General features: G+C 33.7%; 11 protein-coding genes across 11 annotated transcripts; 2 read left to right on the top strand and 9 right to left on the bottom strand.

The window, feature by feature from the left end:
- Positions 1–50: 50 nt before the first annotated feature.
- Positions 51–2,253, bottom strand: DFA_12306 (uncharacterized protein; the record flags this gene model as incomplete). The annotated part of the gene is made up of 3 exons (XM_004353911.1): positions 51–72; positions 238–500; positions 568–2,253. The coding sequence occupies 3 exons, from the start codon at positions 2,251–2,253 to the stop codon at positions 51–53; spliced, it is 1,971 nt and encodes a 656-aa protein (XP_004353963.1).
- Positions 2,254–2,379: 126 nt separating this feature from the next.
- On the bottom strand, positions 2,380–3,230 carry DFA_12305 (uncharacterized protein; the record flags this gene model as incomplete). Its single annotated transcript, XM_004353909.1, has 2 exons — positions 2,380–2,682; positions 2,805–3,230. The coding sequence occupies 2 exons, from the start codon at positions 3,228–3,230 to the stop codon at positions 2,380–2,382; spliced, it is 729 nt and encodes a 242-aa protein (XP_004353961.1).
- A 363-nt stretch (positions 3,231–3,593) lies between these two features.
- On the bottom strand, positions 3,594–4,260 carry DFA_12304 (uncharacterized protein; the record flags this gene model as incomplete). Its single annotated transcript, XM_004353907.1, has 2 exons — positions 3,594–4,050; positions 4,184–4,260. 2 exons carry the CDS (start codon positions 4,258–4,260, stop codon positions 3,594–3,596), a joined length of 534 nt encoding a protein of 177 aa, XP_004353959.1.
- A 505-nt stretch (positions 4,261–4,765) lies between these two features.
- DFA_12303 (uncharacterized protein) lies at positions 4,766–7,714 on the bottom strand (the record flags this gene model as incomplete). The annotated part of the gene is made up of 3 exons (XM_004353905.1): positions 4,766–7,384; positions 7,441–7,569; positions 7,664–7,714. 3 exons carry the CDS (start codon positions 7,712–7,714, stop codon positions 4,766–4,768), a joined length of 2,799 nt encoding a protein of 932 aa, XP_004353957.1.
- Positions 7,715–7,777: 63 nt separating this feature from the next.
- Positions 7,778–11,754, bottom strand: DFA_12302 (uncharacterized protein; the record flags this gene model as incomplete). The annotated part of the gene is made up of 6 exons (XM_004353903.1): positions 7,778–7,813; positions 8,003–8,251; positions 8,338–9,971; positions 10,648–10,922; positions 10,945–10,969; positions 11,334–11,754. 6 exons carry the CDS (start codon positions 11,752–11,754, stop codon positions 7,778–7,780), a joined length of 2,640 nt encoding a protein of 879 aa, XP_004353955.1.
- A 92-nt stretch (positions 11,755–11,846) lies between these two features.
- Positions 11,847–13,958, bottom strand: DFA_12301 (uncharacterized protein; the record flags this gene model as incomplete). The annotated part of the gene is made up of 2 exons (XM_004353901.1): positions 11,847–12,140; positions 12,231–13,958. 2 exons carry the CDS (start codon positions 13,956–13,958, stop codon positions 11,847–11,849), a joined length of 2,022 nt encoding a protein of 673 aa, XP_004353953.1.
- A 215-nt stretch (positions 13,959–14,173) lies between these two features.
- DFA_12300 (Na+/H+ antiporter) lies at positions 14,174–17,917 on the bottom strand (the record flags this gene model as incomplete). Its single annotated transcript, XM_004353899.1, has 4 exons — positions 14,174–15,899; positions 15,967–16,417; positions 16,547–16,692; positions 17,826–17,917. The coding sequence occupies 4 exons, from the start codon at positions 17,915–17,917 to the stop codon at positions 14,174–14,176; spliced, it is 2,415 nt and encodes an 804-aa protein (XP_004353951.1).
- Positions 17,918–18,382: 465 nt separating this feature from the next.
- DFA_12299 (uncharacterized protein) lies at positions 18,383–20,905 on the top strand (the record flags this gene model as incomplete). The annotated part of the gene is made up of 5 exons (XM_004353897.1): positions 18,383–18,524; positions 18,659–19,103; positions 19,550–19,579; positions 19,941–19,992; positions 20,831–20,905. 5 exons carry the CDS (start codon positions 18,383–18,385, stop codon positions 20,903–20,905), a joined length of 744 nt encoding a protein of 247 aa, XP_004353949.1.
- Positions 20,906–21,198: 293 nt separating this feature from the next.
- On the top strand, positions 21,199–21,906 carry DFA_12298 (uncharacterized protein; the record flags this gene model as incomplete). Its single annotated transcript, XM_004366002.1, has 2 exons — positions 21,199–21,340; positions 21,434–21,906. The coding sequence occupies 2 exons, from the start codon at positions 21,199–21,201 to the stop codon at positions 21,904–21,906; spliced, it is 615 nt and encodes a 204-aa protein (XP_004366059.1).
- A 241-nt stretch (positions 21,907–22,147) lies between these two features.
- adkB (adenylate kinase) lies at positions 22,148–23,126 on the bottom strand (the record flags this gene model as incomplete). Its single annotated transcript, XM_004353893.1, has 3 exons — positions 22,148–22,623; positions 22,685–22,826; positions 22,929–23,126. 3 exons carry the CDS (start codon positions 23,124–23,126, stop codon positions 22,148–22,150), a joined length of 816 nt encoding a protein of 271 aa, XP_004353945.1.
- A 962-nt stretch (positions 23,127–24,088) lies between these two features.
- Positions 24,089–25,561, bottom strand: DFA_12296 (beta-lactamase family protein; the record flags this gene model as incomplete). The annotated part of the gene is made up of 1 exon (XM_004353891.1): positions 24,089–25,561. The coding sequence occupies one exon, from the start codon at positions 25,559–25,561 to the stop codon at positions 24,089–24,091; it is 1,473 nt and encodes a 490-aa protein (XP_004353943.1).
- Positions 25,562–26,348: the final 787 nt, after the last annotated feature.

The following is a 26,348-nucleotide window of genomic DNA, read 5'->3' as shown; positions in this document are numbered from 1 at the left end:
TGTACAGCAAGCAATCAAATTATTTTAGGTTTCCACAAGCAACATTCACTCTAGAAATGAAGGACAAACAATCTAATTAATAATTAAATTTAATATACCTACCAATAAAAAATGATCAAAACTTCCTACTCACACAATCAACTTAGAAAAAGTTAGATTATTATTATTACATAGTGTTTCATTTTTTGTTTATTATTTTTTTAAAATTACCATCATCCTATCCTAGAATGTAAAAACCTTTTAATTTTTTCGTAGTTATACTCTGTAAGCCCACCTTCTTCTACAACTTGAAAATATTTATGGAATACTTGGATGACTTGGTCCGATACTTTTTTGTTGTATGCTTTTTTGAGCATCATTTTCCAATGTTTTGGTGTTGGACCAGACGATGAAAAACAATTTGATGGTAACACCTCTAAACATTCCAATAAAAAGGCTGTATGTCTAATGACCATTTGACCAATATGTAATGGATTATCTTTGTTTAAAATGCCAACTTGCTAAAATTAATTAAAATAAATAATATTAATATTAATTATTAATATTTTCTTTTCTGTTTTGACTTACAGATAATTTTAATAATACATCAACTCTTTGTTTATAGATTGAAGAGATGATAACTTGATTCCAAGTAATTAAACTTTGTTGCCAATTGACTATAAAATCAACTGCATCAGAGACTCTAGTAGAACATAGAGTAGGAATGGCATAACAAAAGTTCATAAAAAGGTTGAGTGTTGCCAAATCATCGATACATGGTAATTCTTTGATTCTCAATGCCAGCGAATAATTTCCACCTTTTAAACAATTACCTAGTATATCTGTAATAAGAGTATTGTTTTTCTTGTCGGTTGTATCGATTGTTGTAAAAAATGATTCCATTATATCATTTCTTGATGTTAGTGCTGCCATTTTATAAATATCAGACCACATCTTTTGATTTACAAATTCATTCTCTTTGCGAGAAAAGAATTCAAGAGCAATCTTTACACATCCATCCAAATGTATTGGTTTGAGGAAATGGTCTAGTCTAATGGAAGAGATGGCAATTTTACCACACATTAAAATAGTTCTAGCCGATACAAAATCACCTTGCAACAACGAGTCTTTAAAGAAATAGCCAAGTAGGTTTTGTATAGATACAAGAGGTTCACGAGTACAATAATGATTCAACACTATCGTAAACGAGTCAACTGGCAATAAAAGACTGTATTTGATGATAATGTTGGCAAGGTTGGTACTATCTGGTTGCATGGTCATTAAATGGGTTGTAATGATTGGATTGTTGAATAATATGAGTTTCTTGATGACTAGATGCATAGCATTGGTAAAGAGACCCTTGTCAAGTCCAATAATCACCAATAGTACAAATAATAAATTCGACTGTTCTTGAGTAAACCAAGTTGATGGGTCTTGTGGTATAGTTATTGGTTCCAGATTATTCATTAATTGGTATTTGTTGTATTGTTGGAATAGTGATAATAGTAGAGATTGAAAGTAGTCGTCGACAGTTTGTTGATATCTTTCTTTTATAATTGATTCACAATGTATTTTTACTTGAGCAATTGCTTGTTCCAAACTATTATTATCATTCATCCAAGTATCGCTAGTATATAATGATTGAAGATTAAAGAGGTTTGGGTTGGTAGATGATGATGGTGGAGGTAGTTGTGGTGGTAATGAAGAATGTCGATAGGGTGGTTGATTCGAATGATTTCTATATCCTAGTTCTTCTAGATACTTTATTTTTTCGATATCTCTACTAGATATGGTCCAATACATGATTGATCGATTGAGTGGGTTGAATACTCTTGGTCGTACCAATGGAATGAGTTGTTTGAATGTCTCCAAATCGATATTTGGATTCTGACACAACTCTTGAGGACCCATTACATTCTCGTAAAAGTTAAAGAATGCCAATGCTTTTGCTCTCTTTGAAAGGGTTATGGTTGTTACTTTTTCCTTCTCCTCCTCTTCTTTACCCTTTAGTTTACACAATGCAACCTTTTCTTTGACGACTGTTGAAAAGATTGGTTGTTTTGAGAATCTTGACCCGATATGATCATAGACTTGACTAAAACTATCTAGATAACCAATACTGAATACATATGATTCCGATAGTTTGTTGGCGACTACTTGTCTATGAATACTCCTAATATGACCAAATATGGATCTAATCAAGTATCGATTGTTTAATACTTGTTTAAATACCTGATCAATTACTTTAAAAGATGTATTTTCATTTGATGACATTATTTCTCTTTCTTTAGTAACATTATAAATGAATGAATGATCTAAATCATCGACAATTGAAACAATACAATTGCATGAAAGCTTGGTTCTGAGAAAAATTCATTTCAGGTTATTTATTTATTTAATTTAATTTTTCTTTTGGTTGTTTAGGTTTCTTTTGGGTACATGTAGTTTATGATAATCATCTCTATTGGTATAAAGGGATAAGAAGTTTTTTACTTTACTCTTTTTCTTTTCATCACGGTCATAGTCAAATCCCAATTCATAATATTTCTCGATGACCAAGCCAACCTGAGCAAGCGATCCAGCTCTAACTGCCTTTTTGATAAATCTCTTCCACCGATTAGCTTTTAAATGGTAAGTGTCTAAACATTCTTTGGGTAGAGATTCCATACATTCTAGTAGGAACCAGTTCTGCGAATCACTATCCTATCAATTTCGTAACAATTAAAAAATTCAAATACTATCCCTGCATCCTATAGAAAAGACAATCAATTAGTTTATATTAATAATAATAATATAATAAATATTTTTTGTTTTTTTAAACATACAACCAATTTTAATAAAATATCAAATCTTTCTTTTGATAAAACTTCTTTGATAAGATCTTTCCAAGTTGATTGAATAATATTACATCCTTCCCATTCAATGACAAAATTGATTGCTTCGCTAACACGGTTGATAAAAAATGTAGAGATTGCTCTAACAAATTGACCTAAAAGAACAAGAGATGATAATTGATCAAAGATGGTTGTGTTTTTGATTTTCAATGCCAACGAATAATTCCCACCTTTTAATGCATTTTCCAACAATATTTGAAAGATATTTGGATGATTGATAATATGACTAAAGAAATACATATCTGTACTATCAGGTCTTGCCCAAGATGCAATTGAAGATTTCTGCCCAATACTTTTTGTTTGTTGAATCATTTTCCTTGTTGCTAAAGAATTCAAAGCCAATTTCAACATATCCATCCAAATAGATTGGTACCATGATAGGTTTTTGTTTTGAAACAACGAGATGATTGGTAACCTGCCACACAATAAAAAATTTCTTGTTGCTCTGAATTCTCCTTTTGATAATGAGTAGTTAAAGTAAAAGACAAGTTGATCATTTATTGAGTTATGATCAGACATTATGTCTCCCCAAAAATGGTTCAGTGCAATCTTGAATGTATCCAACGATAAATAGGAACAACATTGTACGATATAATCATGATTATCAATGTTGAAAGGAGATAGTGTTATAAAACTTGTCAGTATGATTGGATTATTGCACTGGATTAATTTCTTGGTGACTAGTCTCATTTCTGTACTTTCTAATCCTTCCAATCCCAACTAAAACTTTGATATCATATCAATCTCTTGTTTTGTAAACCATGAATATGGTTCATTATTATTGTTTTGATTCGTATTTTTATAATGATAAATCATATCTTTTAAATTTGATTCAATATAATGATCAATAGATGGTTGATTGTATCTTTCACAAATGATTACATTATACTTTATCTTTAATGTGTTGACTTGATCTTCCAATTCTTTATTGATGTTATCCATCTCTCTATCGATATCAGTAGTAGATTTAATAATTCGGTAGTCGATACTAAACGTGTGTTGATCATTATTGTCTTTATATCCTCGATCGATAAGATATTGTATTCTATCTTTTTTTCTACTTTTCTTGGTCAAAGACATGATCTTTGGATTTCTTGGTTTGATTGATTTTGGGCTTGCCAACAATTCGATCTGTGTGAATGTCTCTACATCGATATGAGGATTCAGACAACATAAGCTGGCAAAATTTTAAACCTAAAATGGTTAAAGAAAGATTATGCGCGTCCTTTTTTGTTGCCCAAAGCTCTATCCTTGACGATTGTGGAATATTTTGGATGGTTATAAAAAGAGTGTCCAATATCATTGAATACTCTAACAAGACTGTATATATAGCCAATTCTGCTTTGATGATATGAGTTTTCGAATCGATTATAATCCAATTATCCATATTTAGAAATAATAAGATTTCGATGAAAACTCCTAACATGATCAAATATTTGATTTGTCAAGTATGCTTGTTTGAATACTTTATCTAGATTTGATTCCCTTTGGATAAAATCATCCATTTCTATTATAGAATGATTAAATATAAATATTTGAATACTCTTTTAATAAATGAATAAAAAGTGATAATGATTCCCTCCACATCATCCTGGAGGCCACTTTAAAATATTAAAATAAATGCCAGTCTCCAAAAAAAACAGAAACAATAAAAAAAATAAATATATTTATATTCTGGAATTGACAAAATCATCCGTTTCTATTAAATATTTCATTAAAAGGTGTAATAAATGTCTCTCCCTCACCTGGAGAATATTTATATATTTCTTTTTTTTGATTGTTTGGGGTTTTTTTGGATACATATTTGATGATAATTATCTCGACTAGTATACATTGATAAGAAGTTCTTTACTTGTATTTTCTTTTTTAAATATATATTTATTTAATTATATTTATTTTAAATATATTGGTTCAGTAAATGATTTCCAAATATCACATCTAGATAGTTTGATGGTAGCTTTTAGAGAGACTAGATTGTTATAGTCTGATTCAGACATCCAAAATGATACTTTTTGCTTATCACACAAGATGGTAGTGATAATGGTAATCTGGTTTCGTGCAGGGTCAAGGAGTTGGAATCTAAGGTTATCATCTGCAATCGACCCTGAATTGAATCTGTGTAAAGGTATACTGAGTTGATTTGGATATTCAATGGCCAACATGATGACTGGTGCGTATATAGAACCAGAGTTTGACCGAGGTCCCATGACATAATCAGTGAAATGGCCGAATTTGATATCGTATCTCTTGATATCTGCAGCACTGGGTATAGTAGCATCCAACAATCTAATTTGATACTTGTCCATCCACAATGCAGCCTGTGTACGAATGTCGATTATCCATGGTTTGATTGACAGCTTTTTTAAAGTTGGAGTGGAGCGAGGTGGAGGTACAGGCATAATTCTTTTTTTACGAGTTGGTTCAACTGTTGTTAATGATCCAGTGAGTAATAACTGGACCATACCAGATATCCAATGTGGTGGGTATCCAACTCGAAGCAAACGACCAAGGAATTTGAAAAACATTGCAATATTGTCGGGACTGTTGATAGGGACTGTACGAGGTTCCATTGCAGAGGGAGTGACAATACTGATAAATAATCGTGATAACCAAGCGACCAATTCATCACGACCGACTAATTGATCCAATGGGATGGGTCCCTCGACTCGAGAGAATCGCAAGCCTTGCCACAGATCACCCGTTCCGACAGACTTTACACCAAGGTATCGTGGCAATGCTTTGGCACCTGGTACGAGGAGATAAGTGTGGATGGTATCGTCGAATGATTTCCACAATGAAGTGTTGAGAAATATATTGAAACCAATGTACGAGTGCTTGACTGGTTTGAGCATTTCAATAGTGTCTGTAAATACACTCAAGTAACCAGTGTAATCTGGTACGTTACTGAGGTAAATACTGTCATATTCAACTGCCATTCCACTTGCCTTTCTCTCCTCCTTATTGTCACGTACACTTTCCAAGACCGATTGGTAATCACCTACACGCATTTCAATGACCAATGCATTGCTTGATGACAATCTGACTAGGCCACGTGCGGTTTGGTAAAATACATGAATGAAATGGTCAAACAATGTCTTGTTGTGTTTTGGCAGACCCACCCAAACATATTGATTGAAATCTGCGACGATATTGATTGGTTTAAAGGCAAAATCGGCTGTCGTATCACCAAATGTTTTGCGAGCATATACGGGATCGAAAAAGGTTGGATTAACCTTGATCATGTCATCTTTTGCAAATATTTTAAAAGATTCTACTCTTTTGGGAACCTTTGCCGACAAACCATCTAGAACCTTGATTGCCTTGGCAGGTGTCATATGCTCGCCATAGTCGGCGTTAACCACGGGGAGCATGGGGTATCTAAAGACGTGGAGCCAGTCTAGTTCGCTGGGCAAATTCAAATACGAGTTTTGTACTTCTTGTATTTGATTAAAAATGCCATCTTTGGTGAGTTGCTGAATCAATTGCTTCTTTTTTGCTTCGTCGTTTGGGTTGATACCCATCTGGGCCAGAAACTTTGGGTCATTCACGTGGCTCATTATCTCTTCCATCTGTTGGCTTTTTTTATCCTCTGACTTGTTAAACTTGTCACATGCTAATGATTCCTCTCCAGGGTCCAAGGGTGTAGAGTCGCCGTCCGTTGCTTTCTTTTTAACTTGTGGCCATGTCAGCACTGGTTCTTCCTCGATCCAATACTTGAATGAATCTCTGATACCTGGCCAATCAGCTGCACTGATGGACATCCATTTCGGGAGCTGGTCGCTGTCTCCGAGGGAGACGAGCTTTTCTAATCGAGCAACCAACATGTTGTATATAGCCACTGGCATACCGACACCAATATAGGTATAGTAGAGAACGACTGCTGCATTGGCAGCTTCTCTTTCCTTGTACACTTTTTCAATATTATCATAATGTCCAATCTCTTCCAACAAAGAAAAGAATAATAGTCCTCTAGCCATGACAGACGGTACGAGATCGTTGAGTGTAAAGTGAATCTTGGCCTCGGGTGGACCGTCTCTGACGAGTTGACGATTCAAATCGGCGAGTGTGGCCAATGCATGACGGCAATCTCCAGCACCACCGTAAAAGAATGATAACGAGGGATTGTTACGCAAGAGGATACGTTCCTCTTCAATCTCTTTTATTCTCATGATGGACATTGGATCGTCGCCTTGAGGCTCGACCTCGTCTCCATCGACGTGTGGGCTCAGTGCACTTTTTGGAGTGTCGTGACCGACAATAAAGTATTCTTTCAAATCTGATCTTGCAGGCAGACGACTTGGTAGTGTTGACACATCCACACGACCAGAACCATTCTTTTTAGTCCAATCTTCTTGATCCAAAGTGTCTACTGATTTCTTGATCTTTTCAAAATCAAACGACTTGTCTTTAAGAATATCTTGATCGAGTTGATCGATGACTTGATTAACAAACTCTATCAACTCTTGTTTTGGTTTCTTTAAATGTACAATTCTAGCAATACGAGCAAGATTCTTTTTAGAAAGTTGTTTGGGATCATCTCCTTGCACATTGATCATGTCTCTAATGCTCTATCATAATCACCCAATTCAAAGCAACATGCTGCCATGTTTGATGGGAATGTTGCATCATCTTTTGATAATTTAATAGCTTGTTGATAGATTGTTATTGCTTCTTTATATCTCTTTTCAATATATTTCTAAAAAAAGTAAAAGGTGTAAAGGAATGATATTAAGTAAGTAAATCTATTGTTACCTCTACTTAGAGAGTATATATAAAACACACAATCATACTTTATTTCCTGATGCTCTCAGTTCTTCAACCTCTGAATTATTACTTGACATTTCTTCAACAAAGAAGGGTAGGTATGAATCTAATGTTGAAAAATTGAAATCGACAAAAAGGATTTATGTTTTATTCCCTTTTGACAAAATCATCCATTTCTATTAAATATTTCATTACTCTTTATTTATATATAAATATATATATATGAATAAAAGGTGTAATAATAAATGTCTCCCTCACCCTGAAGAATATAAATATATTTATTTTTTTTATTGTTTCTGTTTTTTTTGGTTACATATTTGGTGGTAATTATCTCGACTAGTATACATTGATACGAAGTTCTTTACTTGAATTTTCTTTTTTTCATCATAGTCTATACCCAATTCAAAATATTTCTCTACGACCATACCAACCTGAACAATCGATCCAACTGTAATAGCCCTTCTAATTAATCTCTTCCAACGCTTAGTACTTAGGTTACTAGTGTTTAAACAATTTGGTGGTAGAGATTCCATACACTCTAATAGGAACCCTGTTTTTTGAATCACCATTGTTTCAATATCCAAAGAATTATTTTTTGATACAATCCCTACTTCCTACAATAAATTAAAATTAAATTAAATTAATAAAAAGAGTTTTAAAAATAATATAAATATTTATCTATCTATTTTTTTAAACATACAACCAATTTTAATAAAATATCAAATCTTTCTCTTGATAATACATCGTTTATGAGATTTCTCCAATTTGATAAAATAATTTTACCACCATCCCATTCAATTACAAAATTGATTGCTTCACTAACACGGTTTATACAAAATGTAGAGATTGCTCTAACAAATTGACGTATGTGAACAACCATTTCCAATTGATCAAAGGTGGATGTGTTTTTAATTTTCAATGCCATTGAATAATTTCCACCTTTGATTGAATTGTCTATCATATGTGAGATATCTGTTTGGTTGATAATATCATTGGAGAAATAGGTATCCATAATATCAGGTCTTGCCCAAGATGCAATCTTTAAAATCTCTGCCCAAAACTTTTTGTTTGTTGAATCATTTTCCTTTTTGCTAAAGAATTCTAAAGCAATTCTAATATATCCATCCAAATAAGTTGGTCTAAGGAAAAGGATGGTTCTGAGTAACGAGTTGATTGGTAACCGACCACTCAATAAAACATTTCTTGTTGCTACCAATTCTCCATTTTTCAATGAATCTGTTATGAAATAGACAAGTAGGTCATTTACCCAGATATCAACCTTGTCTGCCCAAAGATGGTTCATTGCAAACTTGAATGTATCAAATGATAAATGGGAACAACATTGTACTATATATTCTTGATTTTTTGTGTTGAATGGTTTTAGTGTTATAAAACATGTTGTTATGATTGGATTATCTAGTAATAATAATTTCTTGATGGCTGGTCGCACATGTATACTTGCTAATCCTTCAAACTCTAACAAAAACTTTGATATTAAATCAATCTCTTGTTTTGTAAACCATGAATATATTTCATCTAATGGAAGATCCAAGATTACTTCTTTTTTGTTATTATTATTTTGATTCTTAATGTTGTTTTGATAATTTCTATAATGATTAATCATTTCTTTTAATCTTGATTGAATATAATGATCGATTGATTGTTGATTGTATTTTTTACTAATAATTTCTTTATACTCTATCTTTAATTTGTTGACTTGATCTACCAATTCTTTTTCTTTATCTTTATCTTTTTCTTCTACAACTACAATAGTAGCGTCAACCAATTGATTCTCTTTATCTTTATCTTTTTCTTTTTCTTTATAACCTTGATCGATAAGATATTGTATTCTTGCTGTGTTTCCACTTTTCCTTGTCCAATCCATGACAGATGTATTTCTTGGGTTTATCATTTTAGGACTTGCCAATAATACCAATTGTTTGAATGTCTCTACATCGATATCAGGGTTACGACAAACTTTAGATGGTGACGAACCATATCTGTAATAGTTAAAGAATGAGTATGCGCGTCCCTTGTTGTTGTCAGTTGCTCTATCCTTGATGATCGTCGAGTAGATCGGATGTCGATAAAACGTATCTCCAATATCATTGTATACTCTCATATGACTGTATATGTACTTTACACCATTTAACCTTTGATGATACATTGAATATTCAATATAATCTGCATCTGTAAAGTCGTAATAGGCAATCATACGATCTCTATGAATACCTCTCACATGACCAAAGATGTGATTGATCAAGTATCTATTCTTGAATACTTGTTTGAATACTTTATCAATGTTATTTGATTCTTTTCCATCATCATCCATTACTGAATAATATTTGATATAATATAATACTATGGGTTTGTAAGAATAATACGAATTAAGAGTTCTCCATCTTCACTGTGAAGTTTATAATCTTTTTTTGTTTTTTTTGTTAATATCTAGAGATATATTGATTTAATTAAATAAATACTACTTACTCTATGATAAGTATATTTTATACTATTTATTTTAGAGTTGTATTATAAAAGAATAATCTTTCGATTATGATCATCATTGAAAAAAAAAGAAGAGTTATGAATTTATTTGAATCAAAGAATATGAATATGATTACAATTACTATTAATATTTATTTTGTTTCATATTTTGAAAGAAAATCTTTCATTTCCTTAAATCCCAAACTATTTTTTGGAATACATATTTCTGTATATCTATTTAATACTGCGACGATGAGATTGAGGTTGTTTGTTCGTTTGGCCTTTCGAATAGCCGTTCTTTTCCAATAACTTGGTATTCTTATTCGATCAAAACAACATGGAGGTAGTTCTTCCAAACACTCTAGAAAAAATCCTGGCTGTTGGATAATGTTTTCAGATATATTATAACCAAAAATTTTGTTTTTTTTAGATACTACTCCGATATCCTAATTATTATTTGTTGATCTAAAATATTAATTCATTAATCTCGAGAGTTAAATAAATATGATAGTGAGTGGTATTCTACCTACAACCAATTTTAATAAAAGATCAAGTCTTTGCCTTTCAATTGCTTTGTGAATTATTCTTTTCCAAGTTGATAATACTATTCCACCTTCCCAAGAGATAACAAAATCTTCAGCTTCCCCAATTCTATTGGCACACAATGTTGGAATATTTTCAACAAAAGTTAAGATACATTTCAAAGCATCTAATTGATCAAGGTGTGGTGATTCTTTGATTCTCATCGCCAATGAATAATTTCCACCATTTATAGAGTATTTTAGTATTTGTGTAATGGTACTACCCAAAATAAATGATTTACATTTCTATTTTTGTTGATATCATTGCTATAGAAATCTAAAGCAATCTTTAAATATTCATCAAAATATTTTGTACAAAGATTTGGAAATGATTCAATAGAGTGTAGCGGGAGTCTACCACACTGTAATATATTTCTAATCCCTGCCAGTTGGTTGTTTATAAATAAATCGTTGAGAACGTCGCCAAGATACCCTGACATCCGATAAGGAGTTTGGTTGACCCAAAAATAATCGGTTGCCCTGGCACACTACACTGATGAAACCATTGCAAAGAATCCAACCATTTCGATATCTAGTCTCCACAGTTTAACTGCCAATTCCAATATATAATTTGTAATGATTGGGATGTTGATAAGAATCAATCTTTTGATTGTGTAATGGGTAGTATTACAATGAGCTCCATATCCAGCTGCCACAAACAAAGTAAATAACAAATTTAACTCTTGTTTGGTAAATTCGGTTGATGGATCAGTTGTTACTGTTACATGATCCAAGTTTTGACGTCCAAGATACTCGTTGTATTTTGTAAACATTTCATTTAACTTTTCATTAAAGAATTGGTCTGCAATGAGTAGTACAGAAGGAGCAGGAGAAGAGTGTCGTTTGAGAGTTGGATAGATTTCTTTTAGTCTCTTTACTACTGTTTCCAATCGAGTGTCATTATTAATCCATGAAATGTCATTGTCAATTGATTCAATTGAATCATATGTCTCTTCGATATTAATGTTGTTGGCCAATTTCCGCCAATCGTAAGGATGTACATCATCATGAGCTTCGTATCCCTCATATTCAAGATACTTTATTCTCTCCATATTACCACTTAAATTTGCCCAATGTAATATAGCTGTATTTCTATGTTTTTCTAAATACATAATCAAGGGTAATGAATTATTTATTTATTTATTTATTTATTTTGGTTTGCGGAAGCGATATTTTGAGATAGGAAACGGTTGATCTGATCCTTATACTTTTGTTCAGTAATACATAACTCTAAATATCTCTCAAGAACGATGGCAATTAGATTGAGGCAATTTGATGATCTAGCCTTTCTAATTAATTTTCTCCATTTTTTTAGTGTTATTTCTGAACCAATACAATTTGATGGTAACTCTTCCAAACATTCTAATATAAATCCAGTATGTCTAATAATAATACAACCAATATTAATTGGATTGTTTTGTGATACTATTCCTACATCCTAACGAAATACAAATTAAAATAGATAAATTAATAAAATGTGTAATTATAATTAATAGATTTAGATATTATTATTATTTTTTTTACATACAACTAATTTTAATAATACATCTAATCTTTGAAGTTGGATTGATTTTGAAATTGTTTGTTTCCAAGTTGATAATGTTATACCACCTTCCCAAGTGATAATAAAATCTACTGCATTACTAATTCTATTGGCACAAAGAGTTGGAATATTTTGAGCAAATTTAGAGATACATTCCATTGCTTGTAATTGATTCATTAATGGTGAATCTTTAATTTTCATAGCCAATGAATAATTTGCACCATTTATAGATTGTTCTAATAATACAAAGATATGTAATGGGTCAAATAGTATACTAGATTGATCAACGCTTTCATTTGAAAAGAATGGATCTAAAATATGATTTCTTGATGTATAAGCTGCCAATTTATAAATTTCGGTCCAAAACTTTTGATTTGCATTTTCATTATACTTGGGGTCGGTAAAGAATTCCAAAGCGATATTAAAATACTCGTCAAAATATTGTGGACAAAGGTTGACCGTACCAATAGAAGATATTTCAAATTTACCAGATTGTAAAATATTTCTAAAGGTTGTCAATTGATTGTTTAACATTGCATGATGAACTGCCCTTGTGAGGTTCATTTCTATTACTTGTGGTGTTTCATTGGCCCATAACCTATCAACAGCCGTTGCATAAGCCTCTGGAGAAACAAGTGAACAATAGTCAACCAACATTGCAGTGATTTTGGTATCTCTTGTCCAACCCTGAGGCAAATGTCTAAATGGACCCATGACCATGAAATAATTGGTAATAATTGGATTGTTGGCAAGTATTAACATTTTAATTGTCAATTGTGTAGTTGGATAATTAACAGTTTGATCTATCAATAGTACTACCAACAATGTAAATATTAGATTTAACTCTTTTTTGTTGAATAAAGTTGTGGTGGATAGATCGGCAGTTGGTACTATTATTTGATCCAAGTTTTGACTAACACGATACAAGTTGTATTGATAAAACATATCCTTTAACCTTTCTTGAAATAAGTTGTCTGCACCGAGTAGAGGTTTTGGATAAATAGATTTAAATAAAACATTTTTTAATCTATCTAATATCTTGGTAAACCTTTTTTCATCACCCAACCAAGTGAGATCATATTTGATTGAATCATAACTAGTAAATGTTTCATCAACATTGATAGATGGTACTGGTTTATAATTTGGTGGACATAAATTTGCCTTGTATCCTTGTTCTTCAAGATACTTTACTCTTTCCATATTACCACTAATATTTGCCCAATGTAAAATAGTTGTATTTCTAGAGTTGATTGCTCTAGGACGTACCAATGGAATGAGTTGTTTAAATGTCTCCAAATCTATATTTGGATCTTCACATAATGCTTTTGGTCCCATTTCCTTTTCATAAAATGAAAAGAATGATAATCCAATGGTTGATCCTTTCTTCTTCTTTTTCATTTGACCATTATCTTGAACTTGTGTTATTGCATTCTTTACCTTTTCCTTGACAACTTTCGGGAATACCTTTTTATTACAATAACTTTGTCCAAGATAGTCATATACTTGAACATAACTATCTATATGACCAGGTTTGAGAAATGAATTGATAACAAGGTTTCTATGAATACCTCTAACATGACTAAAGATTAGATTTGTCAAGTATCTATTCTTGATTACTTTTTTAAATATTTGTTGATCTACAACCAGTTGAACTTCTTTTGTTGTATCTACAACTTCTTCATCCACTTGAATATGTGATATTACATTACCCATTGATAGTAACAAGACATATAAATAATATTATTATTATTATCTATCTTTTGAAAGAATTTGATAAAAAGAAAAGAATAAAAAATGGGTTTGACTACACAACAACTACTAAAGACTTGGTAATTTTTAAAGAATGAAAAAAAATGATCTATTTTTATTCTATTCATTTTGTAAAAGTATTATTATTGATTGTTATTATTATAGTTTTGTATGATTAATTATTGATTATTATGATGATCTAATTGAGGTAATTCAATAGTTTGAGGAGAATCAGAGGTGAGATTGGCACAAGACATTTTAAGTTGACCGTTTCCAAGGTTTTGGATTTCGAGTAATTGGTTGGATGGATGGACGATCAAGAGAGAGTGAGCTGATTGGGTGACGAGTTGTTCTTGTCTGACAGAGTCTTCTCTTGGGAGACCGACGACGACTAACCAGTAGTCGGCATCTTGGTCCTTGGCCTTGGCGAGTGCCTCTTGGTGTGGGTCGTCGGATGCGTTGATAGTGAACTGGTTGATGTCGAGCTTCTCGTTGGCGACGATCTTTTGACGGGTCTGTTCGACTTGGTTGGTGAGGATGGTGATTGTGATGTTGGAACGACGTGCCATCTTGAGGACAAGGGTGATGGCGTCGTTTTCATAGGTCTGACCAGAATAGGGGAAGAGGATGTTGTGCTTTTTGTTGAAACGGTCAAGACCCTTGTCGACGACGACACCGACGGCAGACTTGACGTGTTCGAGGACATTGACAATGACCTTGCCGTAAAAGGGGGCGTCGGCAGACTGAGCACCCATGTTGGAGAAGCTTTCCATGACGGTCGACGACTGGGTCATCTCGCTGCCACGGTCGTTACGCGTCCAGCCCATGAGGACGAGATCGGGCCACTGGGTCTTGGCAACATGGCGAATGTCCGAGGCAATGTCGACCGACGACATGACGATGGGCTTGACGACGACGCCAATGGTGGTGGCCTCTTCTTGGATGGCTTCGTAAATCTCGCGTTTGGCGGGTGGCAAGTTCTTGAGACTGTTGAAAAAGTAGGTCGAGGGACGGTCACCAATGGCTTCGGTCGCATAGACACTAGAGATCTTGTATTTCTTGGAGGTTGCTTTGGGCGAGGTGATGGCGGCGGCGATGGCAGTCATTACCGATCCCAAACGGACCTGGGTGGGGTAGAGGAGGATATTGAACTTGCCGGCGGCTCTGGGCACCATTGGCACGCGAGACTGTCTGTTTTCCCAACGTGTCCAGATAAAGTAGACGGCTGGCGTCGTCATAAAGGTGGTGGCCAACGCCATCACAACAAACATGGAGAACAAGGTTTGGTTGAGGATACCAATCTCGTAGCCAATGTTCAAGACGATCAACTCTACAAGACCCTTGGTATTCATGAGGAATCCGACGGTGATACTCTCTCTCCATGTGTTTTTACAGAAACGTGAGGCAAATGTGGCGCCGACAATCTTACCGAAACAGGCAAACACGATAATGAGTACAGTGCAACCTCCGGCCACGCCAGAGTCGATGGAATTCAACTTTGTACGTAGACCCGAAAAGGTAAAGTAGAGTGGCAAGAGGACGATGGTGGTAACATCTTGAATACGTTCGGTCAACATGTGATGGAAGCCGTCGTGACGTGGGACAATGACACCAAGGATGAAAGCACCGAAAATGGCGTGTACACCAATCACCTCGGTGTAAAAGGCCGACATAAACATGAGCATCAACAAAGCAACAACCATTTGATGTTTGTGTGACTCTGTCTTTACATACTTTCTAAAGATATGTGCCAATCCCATTCTAACCGGTCCAAACATAAGTACAATGAAACCAATCAACAGAATAAATGTCCACAAAGCAGACAATCTATTTCTTGCATCATCTGGTCCATCAGTCTTTAAATTATTTGCAAATGATACTACAAATGCTAATAATATCCATGCTCTAAAAGAAATATAAGTAAGTATATGTGTATAGAGTATATTATTTTATATTTCTTTTGTTTACATACATGACATCATCAACAGAAGCAGCAGCCAAAGAAGTAACACCAACCTTTGAAGTCATTAAACCTCTTTCAGTGAGAATACGAGCCAACACTGGGAAAGCAGTAATGGAGATGGCAACACCGACAAAGACGCAAAACAATGGAAAGGAAAGCTTTTCATCTTCGGCAACCATCTTGTCGTAGAGAATGGCAGCCAAACCAATACCCATGGCAAATGGTAGGATAATGGAACTGAGCGAGATGATCATAGAGGATTTGAGATTCTTTTTGAGGATGGTTGGATCGACTTCCAAACCAACCATAAACATGAAAAAGATCAAACCAACGTTGGCAATGACATTGAGTACGGTCAACGAACTGGCTGGGAATACATTTTGTGAAAAGGCTTTTGAAATACCAAGTACAGATGGTCCTAATAAAATACCTGTAATAACTTCTGAAATTACAGGTGGTTCTATAGAAAATAGAAAATAGAAAATAGAAAATAGAAAATAGAAAATAGAAAAAGAAATAGAAATAACAAAAAAGATAATAATGTTAAAAATCTTATATTGATATTTGATTTCTCTCTATCTATACATACGTTGAACATATGATAATACATAATATAAAAGTCTAGAAATTACAACAATTAATAATAATTGAACAATGAATAATGTCAATGGCACTGCCATTGGATTTAATCCAGTGACAATCGATGCTGCTACCATCTTTTCTTTTTTTTTTTTTCTATTTATAAAAATTAAAAAGTGATTTGCTGTGATTGGATGATGGTGAAGCGGTGCTCTTAACTATTTGCTTTGAGATTTAAGATAGATATGTGGTTGTTGTATATAAATAATAATATTACTTAAGTATTTTTAAAAAATGATGATGATTTGTTACAAGGACAATAAGAAAAAGTTGAAGGAGATTGTCTGCTTGACGAAGTGAATAATGGACAAGCACAAGAAATTAATAGTATTAATTTGTTTGTTTATAAATGTTAGTGATGGATTTTATGTTAAATAAATAACAAGACAGTGCAGTGTTTAAATTGTGTTAGAGTGGAAGTGAGTGTACAAGTGCAGTAGTGAACGGTGAAATGGGGGGTAGGTGATACACTTGACAAAGGGAAAAAAAATTAATTTTATTACTTTATATTTATTTTGGTGTGGTGTTGGTGATTTGAGGTGGGTAGGAGGGAGTTTCAGACTGTCATTGGTGGAGCGCACTTTGCGACTTGACCGGCTCCACTTACCTTCAGGCACCTGAATTTTTCAAATTAAAAAAAACTTTCGTTTTATTTATTAAATATCTCCCATTTGCCACCCAATTTTTGCAATGAAAGGAAGCTGGCAACACCTCGCTCGCGAGAGGAGGTATGTGGAGTGTACGTTGGTGAAAACTAAACAGTTCAATCCTTCCACTAGTGTTTGAAGGGCGCGTGAGGTGTGTTGGGGATTGGTCGTCGTTTATCAGTAGCCATGTTATGGTAGGGGTGGGGAGGGATGGCTACTGATAAACGACGATCAATCATGTATGTGGTGGTGAAAGTGGGGAACTATCGGATATTCGTTTGGTGAATGGTGGTGTGAATGGTGAAAGTGGGGAACTATCGGTTATGAAATGGGGGTGGGGTTCTAAAAGAACACGAATTCCAACAAAAAGAAAGAGAAAGATTAATAGTCTTAAAGCTATCTGGAAGTTTATTAATAAACACTAACAAGATCAATGGAATGTTCAATCTTTGCGAGCATGACTTCTGTAAAAAAAACAATTGAACGAAGTGGGCTGCTGAGGGATGACCTCCCTTTTAATTTTTTGTTCACATAATGCAGTACTTATCAGGTTACCATCAAGACCTTTCTTATACTTTTTACTTCTTCTTATTATTATTATTATTATCAACGATGTGTTTTCGGTCATTGCATTTATCAATCCAAAGAACAACATCGTTATTCTTCTGTTTCATACTTTTTAAATTATTAAACCAGTGCAACAGAAAAGAAAAATAGTTACACAAAACTTAGGAGTACTCTAAAAGATTAATAATTAATTCAACTTCAAAGTTTGTAAATGAAGGTGATAATGGGAAATCAAAAGTATAATATAGGTTTCAATAGCAACACCCTCACAATACTCTAATCTGAAGATGAGTCTACGATGGATGGCATTTTTTCGATTTATGGGGTACCAACAATCCCAACCCCATTTATATCTATGGCATTCGAATCTATGATTGGATGTGGATTTTCAATAGGATTGGCCTAGCTCTTTGGATTGGATATAGAATAATATATTTGGTATTTGATCAAAATTGGACACATGAATTCGTTCTAACCAACTATTATAAATACTCGCTTATTTTCCTTTCTTTTAATCATTCAATTCATCAATCAATCAATCAACTAAACTAAACAATTAAATTAAATCTAAAATGACTACCTATTCTTTAAAATTCTCATTATCACAAGCTGGTCTCGCCGCTCTTGCCTCTGCCCAGGAAAAAGTTTGTGTTGTCAAGTCTGTCAATGGAACTGTATCAAATGTTGTTTGGTTATCAATTAAACCATTCTTGGGTATGTTAAAAATATTTAAAAATTATTATTATTATTCAATCAATATAATATTTATTAATCTTTTTGATTTATTTCTATTTCTATATTTTTTTAATTATATTTTTTTCTTTTCCTTTCTTTTATCTATTCTAAAGAAAATTCTATTGAATTTAATGAAGCGTATGGACTTTATGCTAGTAGCACTCAAATCCAAAAGGGAGCCAAGATTTCAAGAATCAGTAATGTTGCCTCTTGCTCCAAGGGTCATCAATACCCATTCCTTGATGCTGGTTATTTTGGATCTGCCAACAGTTCAACTGCCAAGGGATACGGTATTGTAAACCATTATGGTGAGGCATTGACATTTGGTCTCACCCAAACAGCCATTGTCAATGGAAAGTCTGTTGACAGTGAGTTGAATGCCACCACCGTCCTCAACAACCAAATGGCCGATTACACACCTATCGTCACTCTTTCCATCTATGTTGCAGCCTCTCTCAACAATGGTAGTGTATTTTCAGAGATCTCTGGTGAACCACTCACGCTCACCTACACCTCTGATACTGAAAAGATCATCCACTTTGATGACACCCAAAATATGTTTGTCGAGGGACCCATGCCACAAAACTAAAACCAACCATCTATCCAACTACTACTATCTATTAGAGAGGTCAGTCAAATCAATCCAATAGGATCAATAAATAAATAAATAAATAAATAAAACAATAGTTTTTTTTTTTTTCGAATATAAGTTCGGTTTGTGATCACACCTTTTTTATTTATATTTTATATATCATTCTTTGCTTTTTCATTACCAAGGTTATTGCTGTTTGCCAAGATTTAGTGGACCGGTACTGGATTAGGTCTCCTATCATGTTTAAATCTATTTTTTTTTCGTACATGGTCTTAAGCAGAACAACTCTGTCTTTTTGTTTACCTACTCAAAACCGATGATGCTTTACAAACATTTAATTAAATTAGGTAAAATTACAAAAATACTCCTTATGTATACTCTGTTCTAATAGTATTTTTAATGATTTTTATAGATTTTATGGAGATGATAGTATCGATCAAGAGTGTCAACTCACTACCCTCCCACTAATTTGATCAATATATATCGGTCCTCGTCAATCAAGATTGGTTATCTGCATCACATAGCCCCCAAAGAGATAGTATATGAATATTAGATAATTGTATGATCTGTTGGAGGTTGGTTATAGTTTAAACAGAAATATTATTGATAAATTATCAATTCAAGTGCTCAACAAATTGTTTGCAACATTAACCTATTAAAGTAAGCAGAAATAGATCATTTACATTAGAAATGTACAAAACATATACTTAGATGTTACCTTTATCATTATTGTTTAGGGGGTAGATAACTGTTATCATGAAAGGTGTATTTCAGAGGATTGTTGAAATTTGTATCAAAAATAGAAAGGATTGGTTCTCAACACTAATACACAACGTAGAGGAGACTATTTATATAGTAAACACCATCTATGTGGTCAACCTCTTCTAAATATATCAATCAACAATCATTCTTATCGACACAATCACCAACTATACAACTATTTCGGTGACTATCAGTCAACAATCATTATAATGACTACAATCATCATCAAAACAATTATTCCAACGATTATAATCATTACAACAATACAATCATTACAATCATTATGCATTCCGATGATTACAATCATTATAATCATTAAAATAATTGCAATCATTACAACAATGAAATAATTGATCAAAATGGAAAGGATTAGGTTGACAACACTAATAGAAAGAGTGGAGAAGAACATCTAGATACTCAACAGTATCAACTATCACTCCTCTTCCACCTATCAGTGTCTAGTGGTGTTGGAATGACCACCAAATCAACAATAATTGCACTCAAGAGACGACGCCCATCGACCAACCAAAACACTATTACAACAATGAACCTTTTGTTGAAAACATTCAATTGGTCTAGCAAAAATACAATCGGTATCAGGTTTGTATAATTATTATACTATCTTAAAAGTATACATTTAAATGGATTAAAGATGATCTTGTAATGACTTGATTGAATAGTTTTCAACAGGAACAATCAAATCAACTATTATTTCTATTGCAAGCTATTCAATCAAGTCATTACAAGTATCCACACTCACTGGGGCAATTGAATCAGACTTTAAATGCACCAACAACATTTAGGTAAATATAAAAAATATATCATATAATCTTTTATTTGCAAATTAATAGTGTAATTTTATTAAATTTACACATATTTGACCGATTTCTCTAGAGCATGGTGGTGGTGCTCACAGGTTTATATTTTTTAGAATCTTATCTTTATTCAATACAAATATGATGGCAATGCATGGGGTGATAAAAAGTATATATCAGAACCAAACTAATTTGTTTTGATTTCATCTCGATTGATCAATCCAATCAAATCAATACCAAAAAATTCGTGGGTGGGAAAATCATTTTTTTTTTTGGGTTTTGGGCTTTGTAAAATTTGGTATTGGGATCTCCCAATCCAAAATGGATATATCCTAGGATAGGATATCCCTTTTAAACCTCGGTTGGCCTTGTACATGAATACCAATAGTAATTCATGGTCTACCAAAGAGTATAAATAAAACAAGAAATCAGTATTCAAATCATTCCAAATCAAAAACATCTAATCAACTAAATTAAATCTAAAATGACTACATATTCTCTCAAATTTGCCTTCTCTCAAGCAGGTCTCTCTGCCCTCTCTTCATCACAAGAAAAAGTTTGTGTTGTCAAATCCGTCAATGGAAAGGTTTCCAATGTTGTTTGGTTATCCATCAAACCATTCTTGCGTAAGTTTAAAAAAAAAACAAAATACAAAAAAAATGAAACAACATTTTTTAATTATCTTTTTTTCTTTTCCTTTCTTTTATCTATCTATTTAGAAAACACAATTACATTTAATGAAGCCTATGGACTTTATGCTAGTAACACTCAAATCCAAAATGGAGCCAAGATTTCAAGAATCAGTAATGTTGCCTCTTGCTCCAAGGGTCATCAATACCCATTCCTTGATGCTGGTTATTTTGGATCTGCCAACAGTTCAACTGTCAAGGGATACGGTATTATCAACAACTATGGTGAAGCATTGACATTTGGTCTTACCCAAACAGCCATTGTCAATGGAAAGTCTGTTGACAGTGAGTTGAACGCCACCACTGTTCTCAACAATCAAATGGCCGATTACACACCTATTGTCACTCTTTCCATCTATGTTGCAGCCTCTCTCAACAATGGTAGTGTCATCTCTGACATTACTGGTGAACCACTTACTCTTACCTACACCTCTGGTACTGAAAAGATCATCCACTTTGATGACACCCAAAATATGTTTGTCGAGGGAGAAATGTCTCAATAAATAAATAACAACTAGAGTCAGTTGTTCCATTTGTGATGTATTGTATCAATTAGATTGATTCAATAACCATCACAACAATTGTATTCCAACCAAAAAATTATTCTACAAATCTATTCTAAATTGAATGTTCTTTTTCTATTCCATCATTTGATTTTTGTTTTGATTGATGCAAATATGTATGTATGTATGTATCTCTATACATTTGATTTGTTCGTATTATTATTATTATTATTACTATTATTTATTTATACTTTTCAAAGATTGTTTTAATAGATTCATAACCAACATCAGAATTTGGAGAGTGAACAGTCAATAATTTTCCTTTTGTTTTGTAGTGAGTGAGAATGGGTAAAGTCTCACGATGATAAGTGTCGATACGTTCACGAACCTTGAGGTCATTGTCGTCGGAACGTTTGACCAAGGCCTCGCCGGTAACGTCATCGACACCCTTGACCTTGGGTGGGTTGTATTGAGAGTTGTATACACGGCCGCTGGATGGATGGATCCAGCGGTCTTGGATTCTGTCCATCAACACCTCTTCTGGTACATCTAAATATAATACAAAATCAAGTGGCATCTTTCTCTCTTCCAACCATTTGTCCAAGTCTTCTGCTTGTTTTGTCGTTCTTGGATATCCATCCAAAAGGTATCCTTGTTCCTTCATTTTACCCAAATATTCTTGCATCACTTTTAACATGAATTCATCTGATACCAATTCTAAAAATAAAAAAATAAATAAATAAATAATTATTATTATTTTTATTATATTAATACATACTTCCAGAATCCAAAATAGCTTTGATTTCCTTTCCCAATGGTGAAACGTCACTTGCAACTTGTCTAAGAATTTGACCTGTAGAGATTGGTTTCAAACCAAAGTCTCTTTCCATTTTTGCGCTTTGTGTTCCTTTACCAGATCCCTAGAAATGATCAACAAAAATAATAAAAAAAAGGTGTTAGTCATGACTAGATTGATAGATAGTATGGATCATATTTGTTTGTTTGTTGACATGCCAACTTACAGGTGCTCCAACAAGTGCTATTCTCAAAGACTTTGAAGAAAAAGAAGATGCAGTAGAGTAGAAATAACAAGATGTCGATACTGGTTGATTCAAACTATAATAATATTTACATGGTGATGTTGTTGATGACAATGAGGTTGATGATTTTGTCAATGTTGATGTGTGTTTTAATGATGATCCGGTTATATATCTAATCATTTCTTCTTTTTTCTTCTTCTTCTTGATGATAATTGTAAACTTGATCAATGGATGGTATGTAATGTGTGTTTGTGTTTGTGTTTGTCTACTGATACTACTACTACTAAACTATAGTTAAATTGAAATAGTGACAACTCGATCGTGGAGCAATACAAATTTGTTTGTTTGTTGTGAATAATGAATGAATGAATGAATGTTGTAATAATTATGACACAGAGAGTGATAAAGTTGTTTTGGTAATGAATGATCTTCTTGCAAAAATTAAATTTAAAAGATTTTTATTTTTTTTTTAAACTGCTTTGGGAAGAATCACACCAAACCACCCGTCTCTGACGAAAGTCATTTCTTTCTTTGCAAAGGGGGGTTATGTACGCATATCTAACTATTATCTCTCTCTCTCTATCCTTGAATGGTGTATATCACTTTAGTTTTTATATTTTCTGACCAATATCAGATCTACGCAAAGTAGTTATCCGTCATTCCTGTCCAAATCGGGACGGTGCACTCTATTTTCGACCAGTTGGTTCGTTTTTTTCAACTCTTTTTTTTTTTTGATCAAAAAAAAAAAAACTATAAAGTATACTTAATACTTTCTTTCTAAAAAGGTAAAAACAATGATCAGATTAATCTAATTTGGTATGATACAAATATATTATTATTACTATTTTATTAAATATAAATATTATATTATATTATTTGTTTTGTTTTGTTTTGTTTGATTTTTAGTTATTAATTAATGTTCTGGGGTTGGCGCATTATGTTGGCGGTGTGATTGATTTGTTGTTGTTGTTATTTGTACAAAAAAGAAAAGAAAAAGAGAGAGATAGGAATGGAGTAACTAATTCATTATTATTATTATTAATCTATAAATATACTTGTGTGACTGGTTGTTGGTTGATTATCGTATTATTACTATTATTATTATTCGTTATTCGTTATTAATTTAATCGTTAATTATATTTTTAAGTACTTGAAACTTTACACCAAGGTAAAACTTCAAGACAAGTAATGTATTTACAACCTGGACACCAATCTTTGGTATCGATTTGACGGTAGAATACAACAAAGAGGGCAATGAAAGCGGCTACTGTGATGGGGATGGCAATGATGATGAGACAGAGACGCTTGCCAACGGCCTTTTTAGGGGTGAGTGATGGCAAAAAGATAAGACCTGTCAAGATACCCATAACAAAACCACCAAAATGAGCAAAGTTGTCGACACCTGGCAAAAAGAGACCGACGGCAAATGAAGTGATGATCGTAAAGACGAGTGAGCAGCAGTTGAGGTATGGCGAGGCGAGTGCACTCCAATTACGTGCCAAATCGGCGAGCAATACACCGAGGAACCCAAAGATAGATCCCGAAGCACCGACTTGCACGGATAGTGGGAGAAAGATGGAACTACAAAGATTACCCATAACACCACAGAGTAGGTAGATGGGAACGATACGATGAGCACCATAGGAACGTTCAAGTTGCATACCAATACGTAGCTGTGTACCAAGATTCATGAGTAAATGGAAAATACCAACATGTAGAAAGATGGGTGAAAAGAAACGCCACCATTCACCGTATAGAATCAGTGGTGCATACTTTGCACCGACATTGAGCAGAGTCGAGGCAGATGGACCAAACCAAGGGTTAGTCTTCCACGGCTCGAATCCACCATTCAATACAATCTCCCAAATCAATAGACAAGTGTCAATGATCGATACGAGTATGATAAAGTAGGGTGTGTATTGTTGGGGTGGTGCTGGTGGTGGTCCCATACCATCGGCTTCATTTTTGAGCGCATACGATGAAATACCACGAGACAGATTCGATTGTCTTGATGGGTGTGACCCTTTTCCACCTTTACCCATACTAGTATGGTGTGAGTGCTGTGCTGATGGTGTCGAGGGTGGTACTACACCGCCACTACCTGAAACAGGACCCATCTCTGTTGAGGTGTGTTCACGACCTTGACTAGCTGCAGCACCTCTTCCTCTACCTCTTCCTCTACCTCTTCCACGACCTCTCAATGATTCATCACCATCCGATACGTATACATTGGGTGGATAGTAATCCAACATTGCTGGTGGTGGTTGTAATCCAGGTTGTTGCGGTTGATATTGCATTTGTTGTTGTTGCATTTGTTGTTGTTGGAAAGCATGTGATGCGTAGGAAGGGGGTGCATCAGGATATGGATGCATTTCAACATCGTTTCGTGGGTGTTGTTTTTCCCAAAAACTATCTTTCATCCAATACGGTTCCTCGTTTGTTGGTGAACCAGTGTCTCCATGGTGTTGATTATTATTCATACCATTATTATCGTCGCCCATCTGTTGTTGTTGATTTTGATTTTGTGCATTCAATACACCAAAATACAATCCAACACCATCTCTAATCGATGAAGCTGCTCCTTTAAATGTCATCTTTGCTTTACTAGTTGTCATTTCTATAGAATAAATGAATAAATAAATAAATAAATAAATATAGTTATTGTTAACAATCAAATCAGTAACTTAAAAAAAACTACTCTGATTGGATGCGTGATTTAAAAAAAAAAGAAAAACAAAAATGTTTGTCTGTCTGTTGGGTTCTAACGATCGATCGATCGGTCGCTACGCTGCTAACACTGTTGAGATAGAGAATAAAACAAAACAAACAAAAATAAAGATATATAAATAAATATAAATAAATATATATAAGAGTGAAGATGAAGATGAATGATAATCAATCAACAATCAACACAAACGACAGATAGAATAAATATATAAAATGAAGAAGAAGAGGAAGAGGATAACATAACATACATAAACACTGTTTATGTATGTATGGATGATGGAGTGGATGACTTGTTGTTGTAACGATGTTTAAACACCCACAAAGTTTGTGCGCACCCTACCCTTTGTGTGTCAATAAATCAACCACATCATTGGTGTATCTGTGTATCTAATTTCTAAGTTGTTGTGAGAGTGAGAGAGAGGAGTCGACTGTCATTACAGCAGTGCAGTGAAATGATTGGATATATAGGAGGGGGGGTTGTGCCAGTTTACCCACACAAAATAGTTGAAAATTCTATTTCTGCAGCTATTGTTGTAAGCATCATCATTGTAGTGTTTAAATCAATTCCCAATCCCAACAGTAGACAATACTGTTGATATTATTTGTTGATCGATTACGAATGAATGGATTGGAAATGTGTGAGGTGGGTAAAGAGTTTAGTTTGCATACTTTAAG

Source organism: Cavenderia fasciculata (assembly GCF_000203815.1).
Source record: "Cavenderia fasciculata unplaced genomic scaffold Scf_EUAJFUG02HR96I-5, whole genome shotgun sequence".
NCBI lineage: Eukaryota > Evosea > Eumycetozoa > Acytosteliales > Cavenderiaceae > Cavenderia > Cavenderia fasciculata.
The sequence above is the reverse complement of the archived record's forward strand: the minus strand, read 5'-3'. Positions and strand labels throughout refer to the sequence as shown.